Source organism: Alnus glutinosa, chromosome 5 (assembly GCF_958979055.1).
Source record: "Alnus glutinosa chromosome 5, dhAlnGlut1.1, whole genome shotgun sequence".
Taxonomy (NCBI): domain Eukaryota; kingdom Viridiplantae; phylum Streptophyta; class Magnoliopsida; order Fagales; family Betulaceae; genus Alnus; species Alnus glutinosa.
The window spans coordinates 7,845,850-7,865,121 of record NC_084890.1 but is presented as its reverse complement, the minus strand read 5'-3'; the positions used below and the strand labels follow the sequence as shown (position 1 = coordinate 7,865,121).

Sequence of the window (19,272 nt, the reverse complement as noted above, 5' to 3'; positions counted from 1 at the left end):
ACAAAAAAAAACGTTTCCAAATTTACGAGATTCCGCAACAGGTCGTCGCAGTGTGTAATATCTCTCTACAGAATCAACTATCATATGTTCCAGTCTACAGCCCTGTTAAGTGTTAACTTTGGTGCTCGGCCATACAGTGATGTCCACAGAGCCTTTTTTTTTTTTTTTTTAAAATATATATATATATATATATATATATATATATATATATATTTATGAGATCTACAGGGCATGTTTATGGTTTAGCAGACATGCCTAAATAATTTGGTACAAGGCATATTTTAAATTTGTTTGGAGAAAATGAGTCACGTGAAAAAATTGCTTGGGGTTGGCCGCCGGCCGGTTCACATGAGTGTCGGGTGACATAATATGAGTGAAAAAAATTAAGAAAGAAAGTTTACATATTCCTATCCTTCAGATTATCACCCAGTTAACAATGTTCATCCCCAACTTTCAATTGACATGTCTTCTGAAAAATTTCAATAATTTAGAATTACGTACACGGTTAAATGTACAAACTATAAATTTTAATTATAAAATAGATACTATTCATTTTAAATGAAATGGAGATGGAGACAATCCTTGTCCCTCTTAAACCTATCACTAAAGTTATTATTATTATTATTTTGAAAATAAGTTATCTTTTAACATAGCAATAGTTTATCTTAGTTTATATTATCTTAGTGCAATAGCAGCTTATCTAACTAAGGAGCGTTACCGTCATTTGGTTATCTCATTAGCTGAGAAGACACTAAATGATGTCGTACAACTATAATGATGTGACAATAAAAATTAATCTTTATTTTATTTTTTATTTTTAAGTTCTATTTTTCTTTTCTTTTCTTTTATTCAAATAGGGGAAACAAGGGAAGAGGAATTACAAGTGTTAATTTAAGAACTATTTTCACTACCATATTATTATTGGTCTACTAAACAGTATTATTCATAAAAATTATACAGTAAATTACAACTCTATTGTACCGCAATTGGTGCTATTAAAACTTACCGCCATACGACTGGAGTGGATTAGAATCTTCTCAAATTATCTGTCCGAATTTGAGAGAATTCGGACAGGTAATTGTGAGGTGAGAGATCACTTATGAGACTCACTTGATCTGATAAGTGGTTGGACAACTCAATTTATATTTGGTCAGGTAGATCTCATAAATAGTCTCTCACAATCACTTATCTGAACTTTTTTAAATTTGAACAGATAATTTGAGACTAATCCGGAGTATTTCCCTTGCCGTCAAATTGGCCTTGTTCTTATATCAAAAAAAAAAAAATTGGCCTTGTTCTTATATCAAAAAAAAAAAATTGGCCTTGTTCTAACGCTGATCGTAGAGGCGCGACGGCCCACAGACCGAAGTCCCAAAAACGACGCCGCTAGCGCAGATAAAGCTACCGAGAAAATTTCAGAGAAGCTTTGATCGGAAAACTCTGCAAGCAGAAGAACCCTAAAAATCAGAGTCGGATCAGGCGAAGAAGAAAAGGAAAAAAGGAATTGGTCTGACAATGCCTCAGGTGAAGATAATCGCGAAGAATTTCATGGACATGGTGGCCTCCTTGCCCGCCATGAAGCTCGACAAGCTCTACGAGAACGCTTTCATCTGCGAAGCCATTCTCAGGTCCTCCTCTCTCATTTTTCTCGTGCACTGCTCCTATATAACTCTCTTTGTCCCCTAATGTAAACAAAACTATCATTTTCTCATAAATAACGTATCATTTACTACCGTCCATCCATACATATGCGCATATATATAATCACACTATGTGCTTCTTCAGCAACGATGATGGGCTGCTTCAGAGTGAGCTTGTGTTGTGAAGTTATACAATTGACGTTTATTTCCTTTCTAATTTTTTTTTTTTTGGTTATAAATTGCTTGAAGATCAATTCCTAATGTTAGAATTTTGGTACGCAGTAATTGTGGTTAACGTTTTCATTACTGATATTTGCTTTATATACTTAGTGTTTTATGTTTCGTAGATGTTTGTGGATAATGGATCCAATATGTTGCAAATTTTCTGCGTCTCGTAGATTTTCATACATGTAGTGGAAGTCTTAAAGAGTTTATTGTGGCAAGTTGATGTCAAATGGTTAGTTCTCTGAGATAAACTTGAAATTTGTAGTTTTTGTTTTTTTGGTACTCAGGTCTCTGCCACCTCTGGCCAAGAAGTATGTTATACAGATGTTGTACATTGATGTTCCAATAACAGCCAAGTCCATGGAGGAGTGGGTGCTTCCAGATGGGTCCTCAAAGCATAGAGTCGCTATTGATAGGTTGATTCAGTTGCGGTTATTCACTGAAATTGCTGACAGGTAAATGGATTTTCTGTACATAATACTTATTGTGTTCTTCTGAAGTTTAAGAATTCGTTGCCTATACAAGGTGTCCTTTTGCTTCTTTGTTGGAGTAAAAGAAAGATTAAACATACAAGAGTAAGATTGCTGAGGAGATAAACTGTTTCAAGAAATTTTTCTTTAATCTTTTTTGGGAAACTTCACTTAACCCCCTAAAATTCTATTACTTTTGTAATTTCCTCTCAAAGTTAAAAAACTCTCAATTTAGTGTATCAAACTTTCAATTTTTTGCAATCTCATCCATCCGTTAGGATTTTCCGTTAAATCTTTACAGATGATGTGAAAATCACCAAAATACCTTCAATTTTTTCTTCTAAAAAATGGGAAGGGTCCGGCAATTTTGTAATATTATAAAGTTTACAGGGGTATAAGTGTCATTTTGTCTTTTGACAGTCCGATATAACCCCAACCCTAACGGGATGGGTGAGATTGCAAAAAATTGAAAGTTGGATACACTAAATTGAGAGTTTTTTTTTTTTTTTTGGGGGGGGGGATTGCAAAAGTGATGGAAATTCAGGGGGGTTAAGTAAAGTTTCACCATCTTTTTTTTTTACTGCAATAGGACCAAAATGCTCCTGTATATTATTATGTCTTTAAGATGACATCTTGAAGGTCTTGTCATATGCGGACCAGAGAAATGAGGGATGAATCTATTGGGACATGTTGCCTTTTAGGATGGCATTGTTTTCTGCACTATGAAAACGCGTTTGGAGCTTGCATCAAAGCTGTTAGATCTTTGGATTTTGACTTAGTTGACTGGACATCCATGCCCATACTCCTCTGATCACAAAGCTTGTTTTGTGGGAAACATGCCCAGATATGGAGCCTTTTTCCTGATTTTCTGGAATTTTTAGTCTCGACTGCATAGGATTGCATCAAATTTGGTCATATTTAACATGTGTATCCAAGAAAGTTCTCCATGTTCATTTTTATTTTATACTTTAAGAACTAAAAGTACATTTCGATATTGGTTGCATATTGTTGGAAGCTCCAAATTGCCTAGATTTGTATGTTTTTATTTTTGATATACGTGCCCTACAATTTGTATATATTCTTTAGATGACGTTCTTTCACTATTATCATTCTAATATTCATGTTCAAATTATTGTAATGTAGTTTTGATCAACCTTATTCTCTCAGCCTTTACAATGAACTTGATGTTTTGCTGGCAGGAGAAGGGAAACAACTTACAGAATTAATCCAACATTTCAGACAAATCTCCAAAAGCTTTTAACACTTGGGTGAGTTGAGATTCAGATAATCTAATTTTTTTTATCAGTTAGCTTAGATGAACGTGTTTCTTGCCCTTGGGGATTCTTGTGTGAGTTATGGGTCATTGGGAATCTAATAATGACAGAAAATGGGATAAATCTACCCTGTTTCATGTATTCTATATGTGACTCATGTAGAGTTTATTCCAATATAGAGTTCTAAAGGAATCAACTCAGGGCAAATTTTGATAAAGCTGCAGCATGGAAACTTCTTTTCCCCATTTTTGCTCCAATCCTTTACACCAAAAATACAAAGTGCAATCATGGATGTCTAGTTGGTAGCCCACTTGGTAAAATATAACACGCACTACTGGTTTTGGCTTGTACTGCATCACATGCTGCCATGTTTGATTATGAATGTATATGATTTATGACATCAGATTGCCTAGATTGTTAAAGTTACTGAATAAGCATAACTTGAATGCCTATTATCTCATTTTTGTAATGACATTACAAAAATTTAAAATATAATCCTGCAGTCAACGGTGGTTGGCTTAATACAGTGTTCAAGACAACTTTATTTGGGATATGACCTTATCATTTGATATGGCAGTGAAGTTTTACCAAGGGAACCGATGCCTTCTGACATAACTGTGAGGCTCCCAAGCTTGGAGGATCTTCAGGTTTATGCCCTTGAACAATGGGAGGTGCGAAGTTCATCTATATGTTTCCATTTTCTGTTTATTCATGCGTGTATTTAGAAAAGCTGTGTCTGGCTCTTACTTACCATGTTATTCTGTGTGATTGGAATTTATATAACTAACTTTTGCAACTACTTTTTGTTTAGTTTCTTGATTAAAGCTACACTCTCTTTTGACTTGCTATTGTGTTAAATTAGTGTTTCTTGCTCCAACTTATAAACTCGGCTCAAGCTGAAAGGCCATCAAATATCAGCTCTTCTATGATGAAAATTTTCCAGCGAGGCCTTTTGAGTCAAAGGTCCTTATTTCTTGTATTAGCATAATTTCTCTCAATGATATATGTGCGTCACTTTCTTGTGTATATATGAGTTTAATGTATCTCATGTCTGTTGTTTTGATGTGTATGTGCATTTTTACAGGGAGAAAGAAGCTCCACGATTAACTGAAAGTGGTTTCCAGTTCTTGGTATGCATCATATGAATGATGAGCTGCTTGCACTTCTTGTGATGTGTTTTACTTGAAGTTATTTTTGATCTCTGAAAATTACAGTTGATGGACACAAATGCACAACTTTGGTACATCATCAGAGAATACATCTCTAATTCTGAGGTATGGGATAGTGAGATTCCTTTGGTAGTTCCCCCATCTCTAAAAATAAGTGTTTCCTCTACACTGAATTTTTATCAATATTTTCAAATCATTATTTAGATCTGCTTTCCTTTTAAAGCTCGTATGATGCTTAATGATTATTGTCGAACTTTGATGGTTATTAGAGCTGTAATTGAGCCAAACCAAGTGCATAGTGGCTGTTTAAACTAGCTCAATAAAAATATATGTTGGCTCGAGTCAAGCTCGACTAACATTGGTTGAGTTTGACATTGGTTCAAGCTCGACTCAAATAAACAATGAGTTGAGCTCGAGCTCAAATGAAGCAACCGAGTAGAGATTGAGCCGTTTTTGCATGAGAAATTTGCTCATGTTTTAGTATTATAAAAAAAATTGGCATAAAGTATTTCAGATGGTGACTGGTGGTTGCGTAGTCACCCCCATCTGGATAGGGGGTGGCCGCGCTCATCCCACTTGAACAAACTTTGTGTTGGTGCTTTTATTTTTTATTTTTTTGTCACTATTACTAAAACAGTGCATTACAGAGACAAATTAGTCACGTAAAAAGGGGCTTAGGCGCGCATGTGCTAGTCACATGTGATGTTTTCCATCCAAACTAACAGCTAAATCTGACACAAGGTATAACTCAAAATATTTTGCTAATTTATACGTCCAAGTTGCAGTTAATCGTGGTTTAGAATTGTAAGTGTAAATGGGGTGGAGTTTGGGAAGGTAAAGTGTAATTTACCTTGTTGTATTTTGAATGAATATTATGTTTTGAGGAAGACTCTGTCAGTCTCTCTAAGAGCATGGATTGATCAAGAAGCCCATCATATTGGAATTGAGTTTCACTACTTTATAAGGTTGAATTCCTATTTTCATTTTTCTTGAGATTGGGCTATGGAAAGCCTCTACATGGTACACCAGCATTTCAACAATTTAAAAAGAGTTAAATTGAGCTTATACGAGCTAAACTCGTTTACTAAACGAGTCTAAATATTTGTTCAAGTTCGTTTTGTTTAATAGACGAATAGAACTCGAGTCAAGTTTTTACGAGTCAAATTCGAGTTGATCATGAACAATTCGGTTTGTTTATAGCCTAATGGTTATATTATAAATGAAAACATTTTAGTATATTGTCTTGCATATTAGTTGTTTACCATTTCTCTATTTGTTTCAAATTATAACCATTTTTATTTATACAAAAGTAAAGGAGAAGTTATATATATATATCTGTTCTTACTTATCAAAAAATATATATATATCTGTTCTTAATTTTTATGCTTCCCATGTAGTTAACCTTTTCCCTTCTTAAAATTTTACTGACAACTTTTTTTTTTAATGAGTTCTATAGATGGTAGTTCAAGGATACTTTATGATGTATTTCTTGAAATAGTAGGTTTTTTGCCTTCTCTCACTTATTATTACTCTGACTCAGTAGGGTAGTGCAACTTCAGCTCTTCATAAATACCTGTTATTCAATTTAAATTTGGATTTTCTAATTTTGTTCCAGGATCGAGGTGTGGACCCAGCCGATTTGATTTCATTCTTACTAGAGCTTAGTTTTCATGTCACAGGAAAGGTATTAGATATACGTTGTTTACACGTTGCTTTAACTAATTTTGGATCTTTTTGACAATGGTCTTTGGACCAAAAACATATACTAAGATAAACAAAGGGTGGAGGGTGAGGTCGCGTATTCAATCCTATGGGGGCATGTGTTATATTTACCAGTTAGGGAAAAAGAAGAAGCAATCCTTATATGTGGTGACATGTCTGCCTGCTTTCTAGGGAGTTTCTTGGTTATTGCAGATCTCACGTTGGCGTGATGTTGTTTACTTCTTTATGTGTTAGGCATGTAATAGTAAGTGATGTTGTTTTCTTCTGTATAAGTTAGGCATATAATAGTAACACATTGACGGAGGTTCAGAGGAGTCTGATCAAGGACCTCACAGACTTGGGGTTGGTCAAACTTCAGCAGGTATTCTAGTTATATTCTAGTTTCTACTATTCTTGGTGTAGAATGTGCTAGTAATACCTCAAATAATAATTCAAGTATCGGTTTACTAGAGGTTTGATTTTATCTCCTTTTGGTGGCATATGTTCAGGGCAGGAAAGAGAGTTGGTTTATACCTACTAAATTAGCTACCAATCTTTCAGTGAGCTTAACAGATTCATCATCACGGAAACAAGTATGTTTTTTGTGAAGTCATGAATTACCGTTCAGTAAATATGTCTATCTTTTTCTTTTCCTGTCTGCAGTTGATTTTTTGTTGTTGTTGTTGTTGTTGCTGTCTTTGTCTTTGTGGTTGCATTTGATTCCTATCATCATTCTTGTGTGTTTGTGATATCACTGTCACCTTACTCCTGAATGGAAGGCAATAAACAAATTACTCTTTCAATGCATATAATTCGTTTATCATTTTGATTTGTACCAAAAGGTAATGTAATCAGTGCCTCTATACTCTTGCTGGCTTGGTCTCTGTAATATTCTGTTCGCACATGTTCTTAGTGGCTTGGCTCACTAGCTTCTGGAGTAGCCCAAGTGTTGCTCTGTTTTAGATGGAGCCTCAGAAGAACTGCTTGTATCTGTTCATTTGTTCTTTTTTACTATTAAAACCACAAACGATGCTGCTAACTTGTTGAAGGCAGGAATATATATCTCATCACAGTTCCTATATCTCTATTAACACAGGATGTGAATGTCCATAGCTAACAATTAGGATCTTTGAATCTCAGCCTAGCTTTTATTGTTGGTACCATTAGTTCCTAGGTTTTTGTCTCTGTAGTATTGGTAATTTCTATCAGCAAAAACTGAATTGGAGCTTAATTTTAATAAGTGGTATTTGCAGGAACTTGATAATTGGTCATTATTATAAATTGCAGGGTGTTGGCTCCCGCATTTATATGGCTGCTTTGTTTTACTTATCCTCCTCACTACTTATTCCTATTTTGGGTTTTTAGCTGCTTTGTCATCAGCAGTCCTGAAAACTGTCATTGGTAGGATGGATTAAATTTGTTGAAGTTATATTATTTACCTAGGGAGTCATTCGCCTGAGAGCTTCACTTTTATAATTTCTCCCAGTGAAATCTTTTGTGTCTATCATAAACCTTCGACTTGATATCTCCTGTTGGGACTTGATTTTCTTTTTTTCCCCTGTTCATCTCACTTCTTCTTTGCCTTTGTCTTTCTTTTTAATATATATATATATTCCCTGTAAAGAACTATGGATATGTAGTGGCTACAAATTTGTTACCATATCTCATCTCTTGCTACTTTCTCTTTTTCCCAGGGATTTGTGGTCGTAGAAACAAATTTTAGGTTGTACGCATACTCGACTTCAAAGTTACACTGTGAAATTCTACGTCTTTTCTCAAGGTACACCAACCAATTGCTTGATATAATTTTGCTTGAAGTGATTCTTTGAAAAACAGGTTACCACTTCTCATTTGAAGTTGAATCGGGTTATTCTGAAGGTTAAAATTGAGCTACTTTGAAACAGTGGTTTGGAAATTAAAGTCCATTTTCTACATACTACACCAAATAAAAGTCTAGAAATTTTTCTTATGCTATCAGAAGCCATTCCTTCTTGAAAGTGTTTCCAGCCATACCGTTAATGGTGATAAAGAGCTCAAATGTTATAATTTAATTGCACGATATAGATATTCATTTATATTGAAAGGAATAAATTATTTCTCCTTTGTAATACTTTAATTGAATTCATGCTAATACAGTAGACTTCTGCTTACTATAGGTGCTTCTAATGTTTACACTATCCTGCTTTTGTGACAAGCCAGGTGGTATTATTATATTTATAATCATCTCTGAGATGATAAATGCTGTGCTTATATATGCAGGATAGAGTATCAACTTCCAAATCTTATAGTGGGAGCAATCACAAAAGAAAGTTTGTATAATGCTTTTGAAAACGGTATTGCAGCAGAGCAGGCAAGTATAGATTAGTCTACTCCAATACCTTCAAGTTTAGAACTCAAGTAAACCTTAGTCCCAACTAATTGGAACTGGCTACATTGGTTCTTTTACCCCACTTGAGCCTATCTAGGGCAATGTCCCTTTGCCTCTCTAATCCGACTTTTGGCTTACAATAAAGTTATTTATGTTTGTTTCATGCTGAACAAGTTAATCCAAATCCGCAAGAACCTTTTAACTGAGTCCAATTTTACTTTTTTACTTTTTTGCTTTTTTGTTGGGGTGCCTGCAAATTGGTCAATCTAAGTTTTGCATGTGTGGGATCTTACAGCTTGTGGGAATAAGAATTCAGAATTTACTATTTCACCTTGGTGAACCTAGATGAGCAAATGTTGGAACACATTGAGCAAATTCTGTATCACTTCTTTCTTTTTACTGGATTTTGCTTGGAATCTTGCTGGTAATAACTGTTATTTTGAAATGCTAGTTTGCATGCTAATCATAAGTCCATTGGGAAGAAACTATCATGCCTGGGGGGAGTGAGTTCCTCAGGCTCTCTTAATTGCCCTTCTGACTAGCTCTAATAAACTTGTGGTTATCCGGGATTGTGACTACTAATCGATCGAAAGGTATTAGGTTGAATTATCATAATAATAAGTCCAAATTAAGTCATTGTAGATTTGGAGTCCCACAAGATGGTCGCATGCTCAATATTGGTATAATTATAGTCAGATACTCTTGTCGACATGCTCATAATGTAGTTGTCTTGGTCTGGTGGTAGTTTTAACCGCCATGGAATAGATACATTAGGTTTGATATTGTTTTAATAAATAAATCACTTGTTGGCACATGGACAACACCTACAGTCCTCCCTTTCTCAACATGCGCTCACTTTAACTTGGTATTCTTATGGGTAAAAAGGTTTGCTGCATTGTTGCATTTGGATTGGAAGTCTAAAATGCTATTGTCTCCTCCTCCCTTTTTTGTTTTGTCCTCCTGGAAGGTATTTTGCTTCACATAACTCCTAAACAAAATTTGCAGATAATTACTTTTCTTCAGCAGAATTCCCATCCTCGTGTAGCAGAGAGAATGCCATCTATACCCGAAAATGTCACGGATCAGGTTTCAGTTCCTCTATATTCATATTTGTATTTATCATAAATTATATTGTAGCTCCTTTATTGTGGTTCAGTTTATGTGATTCTATCTTGCCGTGCCGCTGATTTGGCCATGTTCTTTTACCTAACAACAAAGTACTTGAAATTGCTTAGATATTCCGTAATAGGAATTGCCTTGTTTCCCCTTGTTTTCTGATGTTTTAAAGCGAACTCTCTTCTGTGACAGATAAGGCTGTGGGAATCAGATCTGAACAGGGTTGAGATGACTCCTTCACATTATTATGATGAATTTCCTTCTAGGGTACTAACAATTCAGTATCTTGGAGTGATATGTTTGACGTCATATTCTCATGATTGTATCTGATTCTCTTTTGTCTGGCAGGACGTCTTCGAGGCTGCTTGTGACTACGCACGGGAGTGGAACGGGTTGCTGTGGGAGGATTCGAAAACCATGCGTCTTGTTGTCAAGGCAGAAATACACATGCATATGCGAGAGCATTTACGCCGTCAAAAGTAGTAAGCCAGATATTATTTTATTGGTCCTGATGGAATTGATAGCAGAACAACATGCAACCCTACATGCTGTGAGGTTTGTGTACATTTTGGGGCTGGGCATGTATCAGATTCTTCCTTTCCGGTCGAGTTATGTTCTATTCGGATTATCAGATTTGCTAATAAAGCTGTAACTGAAGTCATGCATCATGGAAAATATTTTAGAACACATTATCGAAAAATGTGGAGGGTTGAATCTACGCTGCAATCAGAAGCTTGAAAATGTTGCATTCGGGAAGAGTTGGACCAAATAGAGTTTCAAGTACAAACATTCTTTGGCGCTGAAATATTTATGTGAGCAATGTAGACTACGGAGTTTGCTGCTTGTGATGAAAACAACAGGCTTGTATTGCAGATAATGGGAGTTCAATCTCCTATTCAATGAAAAGAAGCTTCTTTTTAATTTAAGACAAAATAAATGAAGTTATTGTGATTTTTTTTATTTTTTTTATTTTTTTTTTTTGGCTTCATAATTTGCTGAGATTATATAGTTATCCAGCCCTTTTGTTATTTGTTTAATCATTTTTATGTATTCTTTGACACAATTATGTTTTTGAAGGCTAATGATTCTCGTACATCATCTTGGTGTACACCAAGGTGATGTGCAAATAACACATCTCGTTTTTGAATCCGTCGTTTTGGGTCACCGCAATTGATAGGTCTTTGACGGGAACAAGTTGACTTTTTAATGGAAATGAAAAATGAAAGAGGAATTTGGGAAAAGAATAAAGTTCAAAACAATACAAAAAAAATCGTATACCCAAATGTCCCTAAACATTCTCAAACCGCTAAAAAAGTGTTGTTCTATAAGTTGTTTATAAACTGGCGGATGTCGTAGTTCACATGGTATTTATTGTGTCGGTCATTAAATAATTAGATTTGATTATAATTGATGTGATAGTGTCACATGAAATGTTACGTTAGTTTTTAAGTTCACGTGACATATATTACGTCAGTTACTAAATAATTAAATTTGATTGTAGTTTACGCGTGAATTGCAATATTAGTTTGTAAGGGGATTGTAATATAAACCGCAAATACCTTAAGCATTTTTCTTTAATAAAACTTGGCAACCTGCTTTGTACGAGATACATAAAAAGAAGAAGAAGAAAGAAAGAAAGAAAGAAAGAAAGAGGGAGGAAAACATTATGAAATTTAGCATGGTGCAGTCAAGATGAATCATCAAGGATAATATCAATATCTTCGAGAAGAATAATAGCAGCCAAAATACCCTGTCAATAATTTTTTCCTTATTCTTTAATATTCGTTTTTTATTTCTTCTTTTTCTTAGCCTTAGAAACATGAGAGCCTCAAGTAATATTTTGATTATTTTCTGTATTTTATCATTTTACCAACTCGATATTTATCATTTTTTATAAATAATATTTACGATATTCTACTACCTTTGGCTTAGGTACTTTTTTTTTTTTTTTTAAAAAAAAAAATCTATTTAAAATGTAGCTGTTTCAACTATCTCGATTTAATTCTAAATTTTTCATGAGAAAGAGAAAGAGAAAGAGTGATATTAAATATGGGCAAAATTTTAATTATTTAATTTAAAAATAATGGTTGATATTTAAGGAATTATACATGATAAAATACCTTATGAATTGTAAAGGGTAATTTTCCCATGAAGGAAACATGCAAAACAAGAAAAACTCATAATGTTGCTGCCCAGGATCGAACTGGGGACCTTTAGTGTGTAAGACTAACGTGATAACCACTACACCACAGCAACGAACTTGTTGTTATTGCAACATCTGTTTACGTATTTGTCCTTACGCAATATCACTTCAGTTAGGAACTACGAATTCTTTCCTGCCCGACCAAAGTAAAAAGGGACGAAACTTCTTTCCAGCAGAAGACAAAAGATTGTGATGTGAAGCTTATGAGGCCAAACTATAAAAAGACAGAGAGACAGCTTCTAAGAAATTTCCTATCTCCCCTCATGCCTCCTCATGATTTCTATTCTTTTTGGCACCAAATTTGTTTAAGGAAAGAACATTCCACCATACATGTCTCCTACTGATTAAGCAACCCCCCAACTTTCTAAGAAAAGTGTTTTCACTTTTCAAAACTGTTGCCAAACGAGACACATCATAACCCATTTGATCAAATCCTGACTAATCAATGTGCCAAATTGATTGCTTAGATATTAATTGATCAAGAAACCAACGTACAACTTGTCTGTGTCTGCTTTTCCTTTGTGAATAGGCTAAGTTTCTGGAGTGTAAATTTGTTAAAACTGGGTTTCTCACTATCTCCAAGTGTCTGGGAAATTGGCAGAATGGGAAGAGTTGCAAAGACCTGCCTGCGCTCATTGCTGAAACTTGTAAATTCCTTTATGGGTATTGCAGGGATTGCAATGATTCTGTATAGCTTGTGGATGCTCAGAGTTTGGCAGAGAGACATGGACAGGCCATCAGATTTTGATGTTGATTCTAAAGGTCCATGGTAAGATCCTTGTGACTCTAGAGCTATTGCATTTCTTTGTGCCAAGCTCTCTACTTGTGTTCTTCGACATAAACGCTATTTGTGTGAATCACGTTCATTTTAAATGCATGTCAGTTTAATAGACTAAATTAGAAAAAATTCTTCTAACCTAATTTGACGAATTTTTTTTAAAAAGAACACAACTTACTCTGCTTGCTCATTGAAGCTTCACTTTTTAACCCCCTTAAGGATCGTTAGAATATATGAAAAATTTTAGTATAGTTTATGATATGGTGTGAACACGACTCTTCCTTCTAGATTCTTCGGGCTTTTTTCAAGAATCTTGCAAAATTAGTAAACCTAAGAGACCCTTCAGGGGGTATGCTCCGATACTTAAGTTAGCTTCTATTAGAGAAAAAGTTTGCTTAATTCTAAAAAATTCAGTTTGAGTTTATACTTGGGGTTGGGGCCTATTTACAGGATGAATGATATGCGCCTTCATCAACCTCCGAGCGAGATCCTTGGCAACAAATCCGGGATTAGCCTCAATCTCGAATTTTTAGGGACTGAGCATGATCGCAAGAGATCTGAACCGAACGTTTATCTTTGCGAGATATTAATCCGGTTTTTCTGGGATGCGATTAATACCTGAGTTCCTGAGACATGTTTGTCCCGGGCCTTGGCTAGCTAAGTTGAATCTTGGTCTTGAGATGTCTGCATTCCCAAGACCCAATCTGACTATACCTCTTATCTCGTATTCTCTGGAATAGCTGCCTGGTATCTATCTTCTGGGATAGGACTATCTTGGGAGTCTTGCTATTTTGGTTCCTTAGTATATATCTCTTGAGATTGTTCTATCCTAGGAGTTCTGTTGTTTCTCTTTTGTGGGCCGGTACTGACCCAAAGTCCAATCTGATTGGAATTATTCCCAACAAAAAATATATTATATTTTTCGTATATTCCATATTTAATTAATATTGAAATGTTCTCTATTTACAGGTTAATTGTAATCAAATCTTAAGATTGTAATTAAATCCTCATATTTGTACTTACTCATGATCCTATAAATAGAGATACTTATATCGTAAAAAATCTAAGTCAATGAGCACCATGTAGCCTTTTAGGGGCTATTCAGAGTAGTAAACGTAAGTATCTAACACTGAACCACCCATATTTCATTTTGTTCTTTTCTCTCTATTACTTCCGCTATTATTCTCAAATTCCCCAAATATTTCAACGAGGATGATATTAAATAAGGTTCCCAAGATTTCTTTTGAGGCTTTGGGTGATTAAATCTAGAAGTTAATACAAAATACAAGTGCTGATCAATATTTTGGTAAAATTAGGTTTAGGAAAGCTTATTTGTTCAATGCATTTTGACCATTGCAAACTTATCTGATTTAAATTTACTTGAAATTGCAGGTTTATATACAGTTTTCTTGGGATTGGTGTTACCTTTTGTGTGGTAACTTTCCTAGGTCATATTTCTGCCGATTGTGCACATGGTTATTGCCTTTCATGCGTATCCTTCTCAATTTCATGTCGTTTGTGTAAATGATAGCAGCATGTTTTCAGAAATGAGAAATGCATTTGAAAATGGGAAATGATAGACCGTCCCGTCCCCTGTCCATCTTTTATTATTAAAATAATACATTTTATATTTTTTTTCATTTATCCTGTTTGAGTTTTTCATCTTTTACTATTAAAATGTATTATTTTAATAATAAAAGATAGACAGGGAACGGACAACCGTCTCCTGTCTATCATTTTCCTTTGAAACAGTGAGAATTCACTCGTTTTTTCAGGTGGTTTTCAATTGTTAACGGCTCCATCTTCCTGAAAACGTGATATATGTATACAGTATACTCCTTTTAACTCTTTTTTCTAATTTTTTTTTTTTTTTTTTTTTTAATTTCACTTATTCCTTTAAACTTCCATCACTTTTATAATTACTCTCTTAAACTTAAAAAACTCTCAATTTAAATGATCCATTTTTCAATTTTGTTCAATTTCACCCCTATGTTAGGATTTTCCATTAAATCGTAACGGATGGGTGTTGAAATTCCCAATATACCCTTCTTTTTTTTTAAAAGGAAAAAAAAGAAGGAAAAAAAAATGCAAAGATTTTTGCGTTGGTCAGAATTTAACGAAATTTATAAAAATATCCATGCCTAAATCTTTGAAATTATATAACATAGGTATTTTGAAAATTTTGACAAGATTTAACGGAAAATCGTAACGTGCGAAATTGAAAAAAATTTGAAATTTTTTTTTTTTTTTTTTTTTTTTTTTTTTTTTTTTTTTTTTTTAAGTTTAAGGAAATAATTGTGAAACCGGTAACAATTCTGGGGGTTAAGTGAAGTTTTCCTTTATTTATTTATTTATTTTTCTTTTTGTTTTTTATGAAATCAGATTTTAGAACACCATACTAGATGCATTTTTTCAAGAATGTAAAAGAGTATATCCATGGTGTACTGCACACAAGCTAGGCACAAATTTTGAAACATTTTCCTCTATCAATAATATTGGTAGCCTTAAATCAACATATATATAGTATATGGTGATCATCATTTCGTTTCTTCTATTGGAGACTGCAATGACAGCAGATATACTCCTAAATTCTGACTGGGAAAAGGTGATTTAATTTCCTACTTTCTTTCCAATTTCTGTTTTCAATATTAACATGCATGTATGTTAATTGTTTGTTATCTTCGATCAACTGCTATATGTCAGGATTTACCTGAGGATCCGACTGGGAGGTTCCATGATTTTGAAGATTTTGTCAAGTCAAACTTTGATGTTTGCAAATGGATAGGCTTGTTGATCACCTTGGCACAGGTAATTCTGAGTCCAGCATGTTTGTGAAGAAAAAAATTTAGGAAGAACTTTATTTATAATTTTTGATTTTTCATTACTTTTAAAATAAGGTATTAAAATTTTAAAAATGTGTCAATTTAAGGTATCAATCTTTCAATTTTTTTTTATTTTTATTTTTTAATTTCAACTAATTGTTAGAATTTTCTGTTAAATCATGTCAAAATTTTTAAAATACCCATATTTTTTTAGAAAAAAAATTTACAAGAATTTATTTGAAATTTTTTTTAAAAAAAAACCGCAGAGGTACGTATACATATATCTAGTTATTTGCCTTATTACTGGATCTTTTGGTTCCTTATTCAAGAGGGGCAAAATTGTTAAAAAAAAAAAAAAAAAGATTTAAATGACAAGTTTGCTCCTATTAAAATAAGGAACTAGCTCCACTCCATTGCAAATGAATTGGAGAGGATCGAAATATATCCTTAGACTTGAGTGTGTTAAAATATTATTTAAATGATTGAATTCATATTTTTTTTATTGGTGGTCTTGAGTTTGAACACCAAATTTTAATTAAATATTCTATGTGTTGAACCCCACTTAACTTAACTGAGGGTGAATGTGAGATAACATGTTATAGTATTATTTAAATAATTAAATTCATTATTGGTTTAAACTTTTGAGATAAGCAATAATTTAACGGACGGTACATATTCTATACATACAGGGGCTTTCAATTTTATTGGCTGTGGCTTTAAGAAATGTTGGGCCAAACCAGGGATCCTATTACAATTATGATAGTGAGGAGGATTATGCTCCTGAGAGGCTTCCGCTTATAAATAACAAAGCTCAAACACCACCATATGTTAATGTCATATCTGACCCTCGCTTTGCCACCAATACCAATAATAATAACAAGAACTGGAATGTAAGTTTCCATTCTCAACTTCCATAATCCATAGCTAATTACTTTTGTTTAGTTTTCTGATCAAAGAGAAATTATGATTTTCTTTTCTTTTTTTCCCGTTTGATTTCTTCTCAGGCAAACAAGTGAGGAGTGCAGTGTCAAAGTTCTTCTGAGTTTGATGGTTTTGATGTTTTAGGTTGAAGTGATGACAACTAGAGCTTATATGTATATATAGTGCATGTGGCTGCATATATGTAACAATTACAAGTTGGGTCGTTGTTTTCAGCGTTAGATTTTGTATATTTTGCTTCTGATAAAAATATGGGAAGTTTATATTTGTATTATGAGTTTATCTTAGGGTATAAGTAAGAGTTTTTCTCCTATTCTATGTCTTTATAATTATCTTATTTATATGCGTGAGTGATTAATAAAAAGTAAGCAGAATTAATTTCAGACTTTATGTTTGAAAAGGTTTAGGTTCCTTCAAAATCTAAAAGGTCTAGATAGGAGTGTAAACCTAGAATTGGTTCCTGGTTATTGCCCAATAACCGGGAATCGGCTCCGGGTTTCCCAGTTACTGAATTTTAGTAACTAGAACTGAAATCGGGTACCCGGTTAATCGGAAATTACCCGATTACCCAAGGTAAAACCAATTATCCGAATCGGGTATTAAAAAAAAAAAAAAACAGCCAAAATTCCAATTCCGTTTATTTCTCACATATTCTTAGCAACCAAACAGCAAAAATTCACAACCAAATCCAATGTGGTAAACCGGGCAGAAGAAGACCGGTTCTTGTAGAGCACAAAGGAGGCTGTGGTGGAGGGAGCCCAATAGCCCATGCTGAAGGAGGGTCGGCTGCTAGCTTCAAAGTCTCGCTCGAACTGGCAGAGGTGCTCAAAAGGGGTCAACGGTGGTGGTGGGTTGAACGACTCTTTTGGGCGGCATCGCCCACCTCCTGTGGCTCTCATCATTTGTTAGGGGTCTAGGCAAAAGGGGGGGTTCTTTTTTCAGTGATTTGAAAATGGTCAGTTGACAGGAGGAAGGATGAAGGAAAGAGACGTTACAGAAGAAGCTTCAGGGATTCATCAAAAATAAAAGAAAAAGAAGAAGCTCGAGTATACCAATGTCAAAGTGGGATTCGTGCGACGTGCGTGAGTATACCGAGGTCGCATAAGGGTGAGGCTCAAGGTTAATGTATTTTACAGTTCTACAAGGACCCTTATTTTGAACAATATCGGACCGGTCTTTTGCCTAGCCCAAAGAAAAAGCCCTTATCCAATATATCTACACAGTCGGAGCCGATGACTCAGTTATAACCGAGTGTCTAAGAAATAAATAACTGGTTCCAGTTTCAGGTACTCGGTTACCCGATTATAAATAACCGGATACTAAACCGGTTTTTTGGTTGCCCGAAGCAGGTTTCCCAGCCGGTTATAACCGGTTCGGAATTACATCCCTAGGTCTAGATTTTTTCAGAACTTATCAAATTATTCCATTGTGTGATCGATAAACTATTCACATAACATTGTATCGCAGGAAAATCTTCTTAAATAAAACATTGGAGAGCTTTAACTACAAAAAATTACAATAATATTACCGATATATGAGCGCCCCACCCTTGTGAGATGTTAGCAACAGTAATTTATCTTTTCTTTCATTTGATACAAACCATCATTAATTTACAGATTAGGTAAAAAAATTAGTAACATTCATAGCCTTTTTATTTTACAGTATTAGTTTGAAATTCTTTGAAACACAAAACTATAGCATAAAATGAATATTACAATGGGTAGTAATAATATAATCACTTTTTCTTTTTCCAACTCCATTGCAAGTGTGTTTATCATCTTAAATTTGTTCAGAATTTGGTTAAAAGAGTATTGATTTGGGGACCCACAAATCATAATGTATGTCGTCAGTTTCCACCACTAAAGAGATGATTCAATAATACTAAAAGGATGAGTAAAAAAAAAAAAATCTAAAATAATGATCCAGTTAAGGGATATATTTATCATCTCTAAGGTACCGTATATCTTTCTTTGATAAATTTGTGTAAGAAAGTATGAAATGTTATGCCAAAAATTAAAAAATTATGTTTTTTTTTTTTTGGAAAATATCCGCATATAACCTTTGATGTTTCATCACTTTTGTAATTAAGTACTCAAACTTTAAAAAATATCAATTTAAGATATCCATCCTCCTCTCCGGCACGTGGTCTCGCTACCTCTCAATTCCACCACCCTCCTCCACCATTGCAGCTACTTTTTGGTATTTTGTTATTGTCCTACTGTATTTCTTTTGTTGTTTTGCAATATTTAGTGTTTTTTGCTCTTTTTTTTTTTTTTTTTTTTTTGGTTGGTGCGTGGGTTATTGCCTACTTGCTTATTTGTGTTTCAATTATTTATTGGAGACTTCTGTAACCAGATTTGTGTTGGTACCTCTGTCTTCCTCAGTCCTTGCATCCGACTATACAACTTTGGCTTCAACCTCCTTTTGGAGGTTGATGTTGTTTCTAAGTAGGAGTTTAGATAAGTTTGCCTTAATCTGTACTCCTTTTACTTATGTAACTGCTTCATGCAACCTTTGAGAGGACTAGATCACTTGTTTGACTAATTTCTTAACATTTGTATGTATTT

The 19,272-nt window shown here is 34.2% G+C and overlaps 2 protein-coding genes and 1 non-coding gene across 3 annotated transcripts; 2 read left to right on the top strand and 1 right to left on the bottom strand.

Moving 5' to 3' along the window:
- Positions 1-1,312: 1,312 nt before the first annotated feature.
- On the top strand, positions 1,313-10,916 carry LOC133869499 (general transcription and DNA repair factor IIH subunit TFB2). Its single transcript, XM_062306522.1, has 15 exons — positions 1,313-1,628; positions 2,153-2,320; positions 3,535-3,603; positions 4,187-4,280; positions 4,472-4,572; positions 4,694-4,739; positions 4,824-4,883; positions 6,394-6,462; positions 6,778-6,861; positions 6,989-7,072; positions 8,174-8,259; positions 8,739-8,829; positions 9,853-9,933; positions 10,156-10,230; positions 10,312-10,916. The coding sequence occupies exons 1-15, from the start codon at positions 1,516-1,518 to the stop codon at positions 10,444-10,446; spliced, it is 1,356 nt and encodes a 451-aa protein (XP_062162506.1). The 5' UTR covers positions 1,313-1,515; the 3' UTR covers positions 10,447-10,916.
- A 1,230-nt stretch (positions 10,917-12,146) lies between these two features.
- TRNAV-UAC (transfer RNA valine (anticodon UAC)) lies at positions 12,147-12,219 on the bottom strand. Its single transcript has one exon. It is a non-coding gene; the product is annotated as a tRNA-Val (tRNA).
- A 323-nt stretch (positions 12,220-12,542) lies between these two features.
- Positions 12,543-16,979, top strand: LOC133869825 (tetraspanin-19-like). The gene is made up of 6 exons (XM_062306903.1): positions 12,543-12,935; positions 14,337-14,436; positions 15,469-15,549; positions 15,648-15,752; positions 16,456-16,656; positions 16,771-16,979. The coding sequence occupies exons 1-6, from the start codon at positions 12,769-12,771 to the stop codon at positions 16,780-16,782; spliced, it is 666 nt and encodes a 221-aa protein (XP_062162887.1). The 5' UTR covers positions 12,543-12,768; the 3' UTR covers positions 16,783-16,979.
- The last annotated feature ends 2,293 nt before the right edge of the window (positions 16,980-19,272 follow it).

What these genes read in the sequence shown, in the direction of transcription:
- LOC133869499 (XM_062306522.1), top strand. Translation starts at nt 1,516, where the DNA reads ATGCCTCAGGTGAAGATAATCGCGAAGAATTTCATGGACATGGTGGCC. An exon ending in CAAAAGCTTTTAACACTTGG is followed by an intron (nt 3,604 to 4,186) that starts GTGAGTTGAGAT and finishes TTGATATGGCAG; the next exon opens with TGAAGTTTTACCAAGGGAAC. An exon ending in AAAGTGGTTTCCAGTTCTTG is followed by an intron (nt 4,740 to 4,823) that starts GTATGCATCATA and finishes TGAAAATTACAG; the next exon opens with TTGATGGACACAAATGCACA.
- LOC133869825 (XM_062306903.1), top strand. Translation starts at nt 12,769, where the DNA reads ATGGGAAGAGTTGCAAAGACCTGCCTGCGCTCATTGCTGAAACTTGTA. An exon ending in ATGGTTATTGCCTTTCATGC is followed by an intron (nt 14,437 to 15,468) that starts GTATCCTTCTCA and finishes ACATATATATAG; the next exon opens with TATATGGTGATCATCATTTC. An exon ending in TAAATTCTGACTGGGAAAAG is followed by an intron (nt 15,550 to 15,647) that starts GTGATTTAATTT and finishes GCTATATGTCAG; the next exon opens with GATTTACCTGAGGATCCGAC.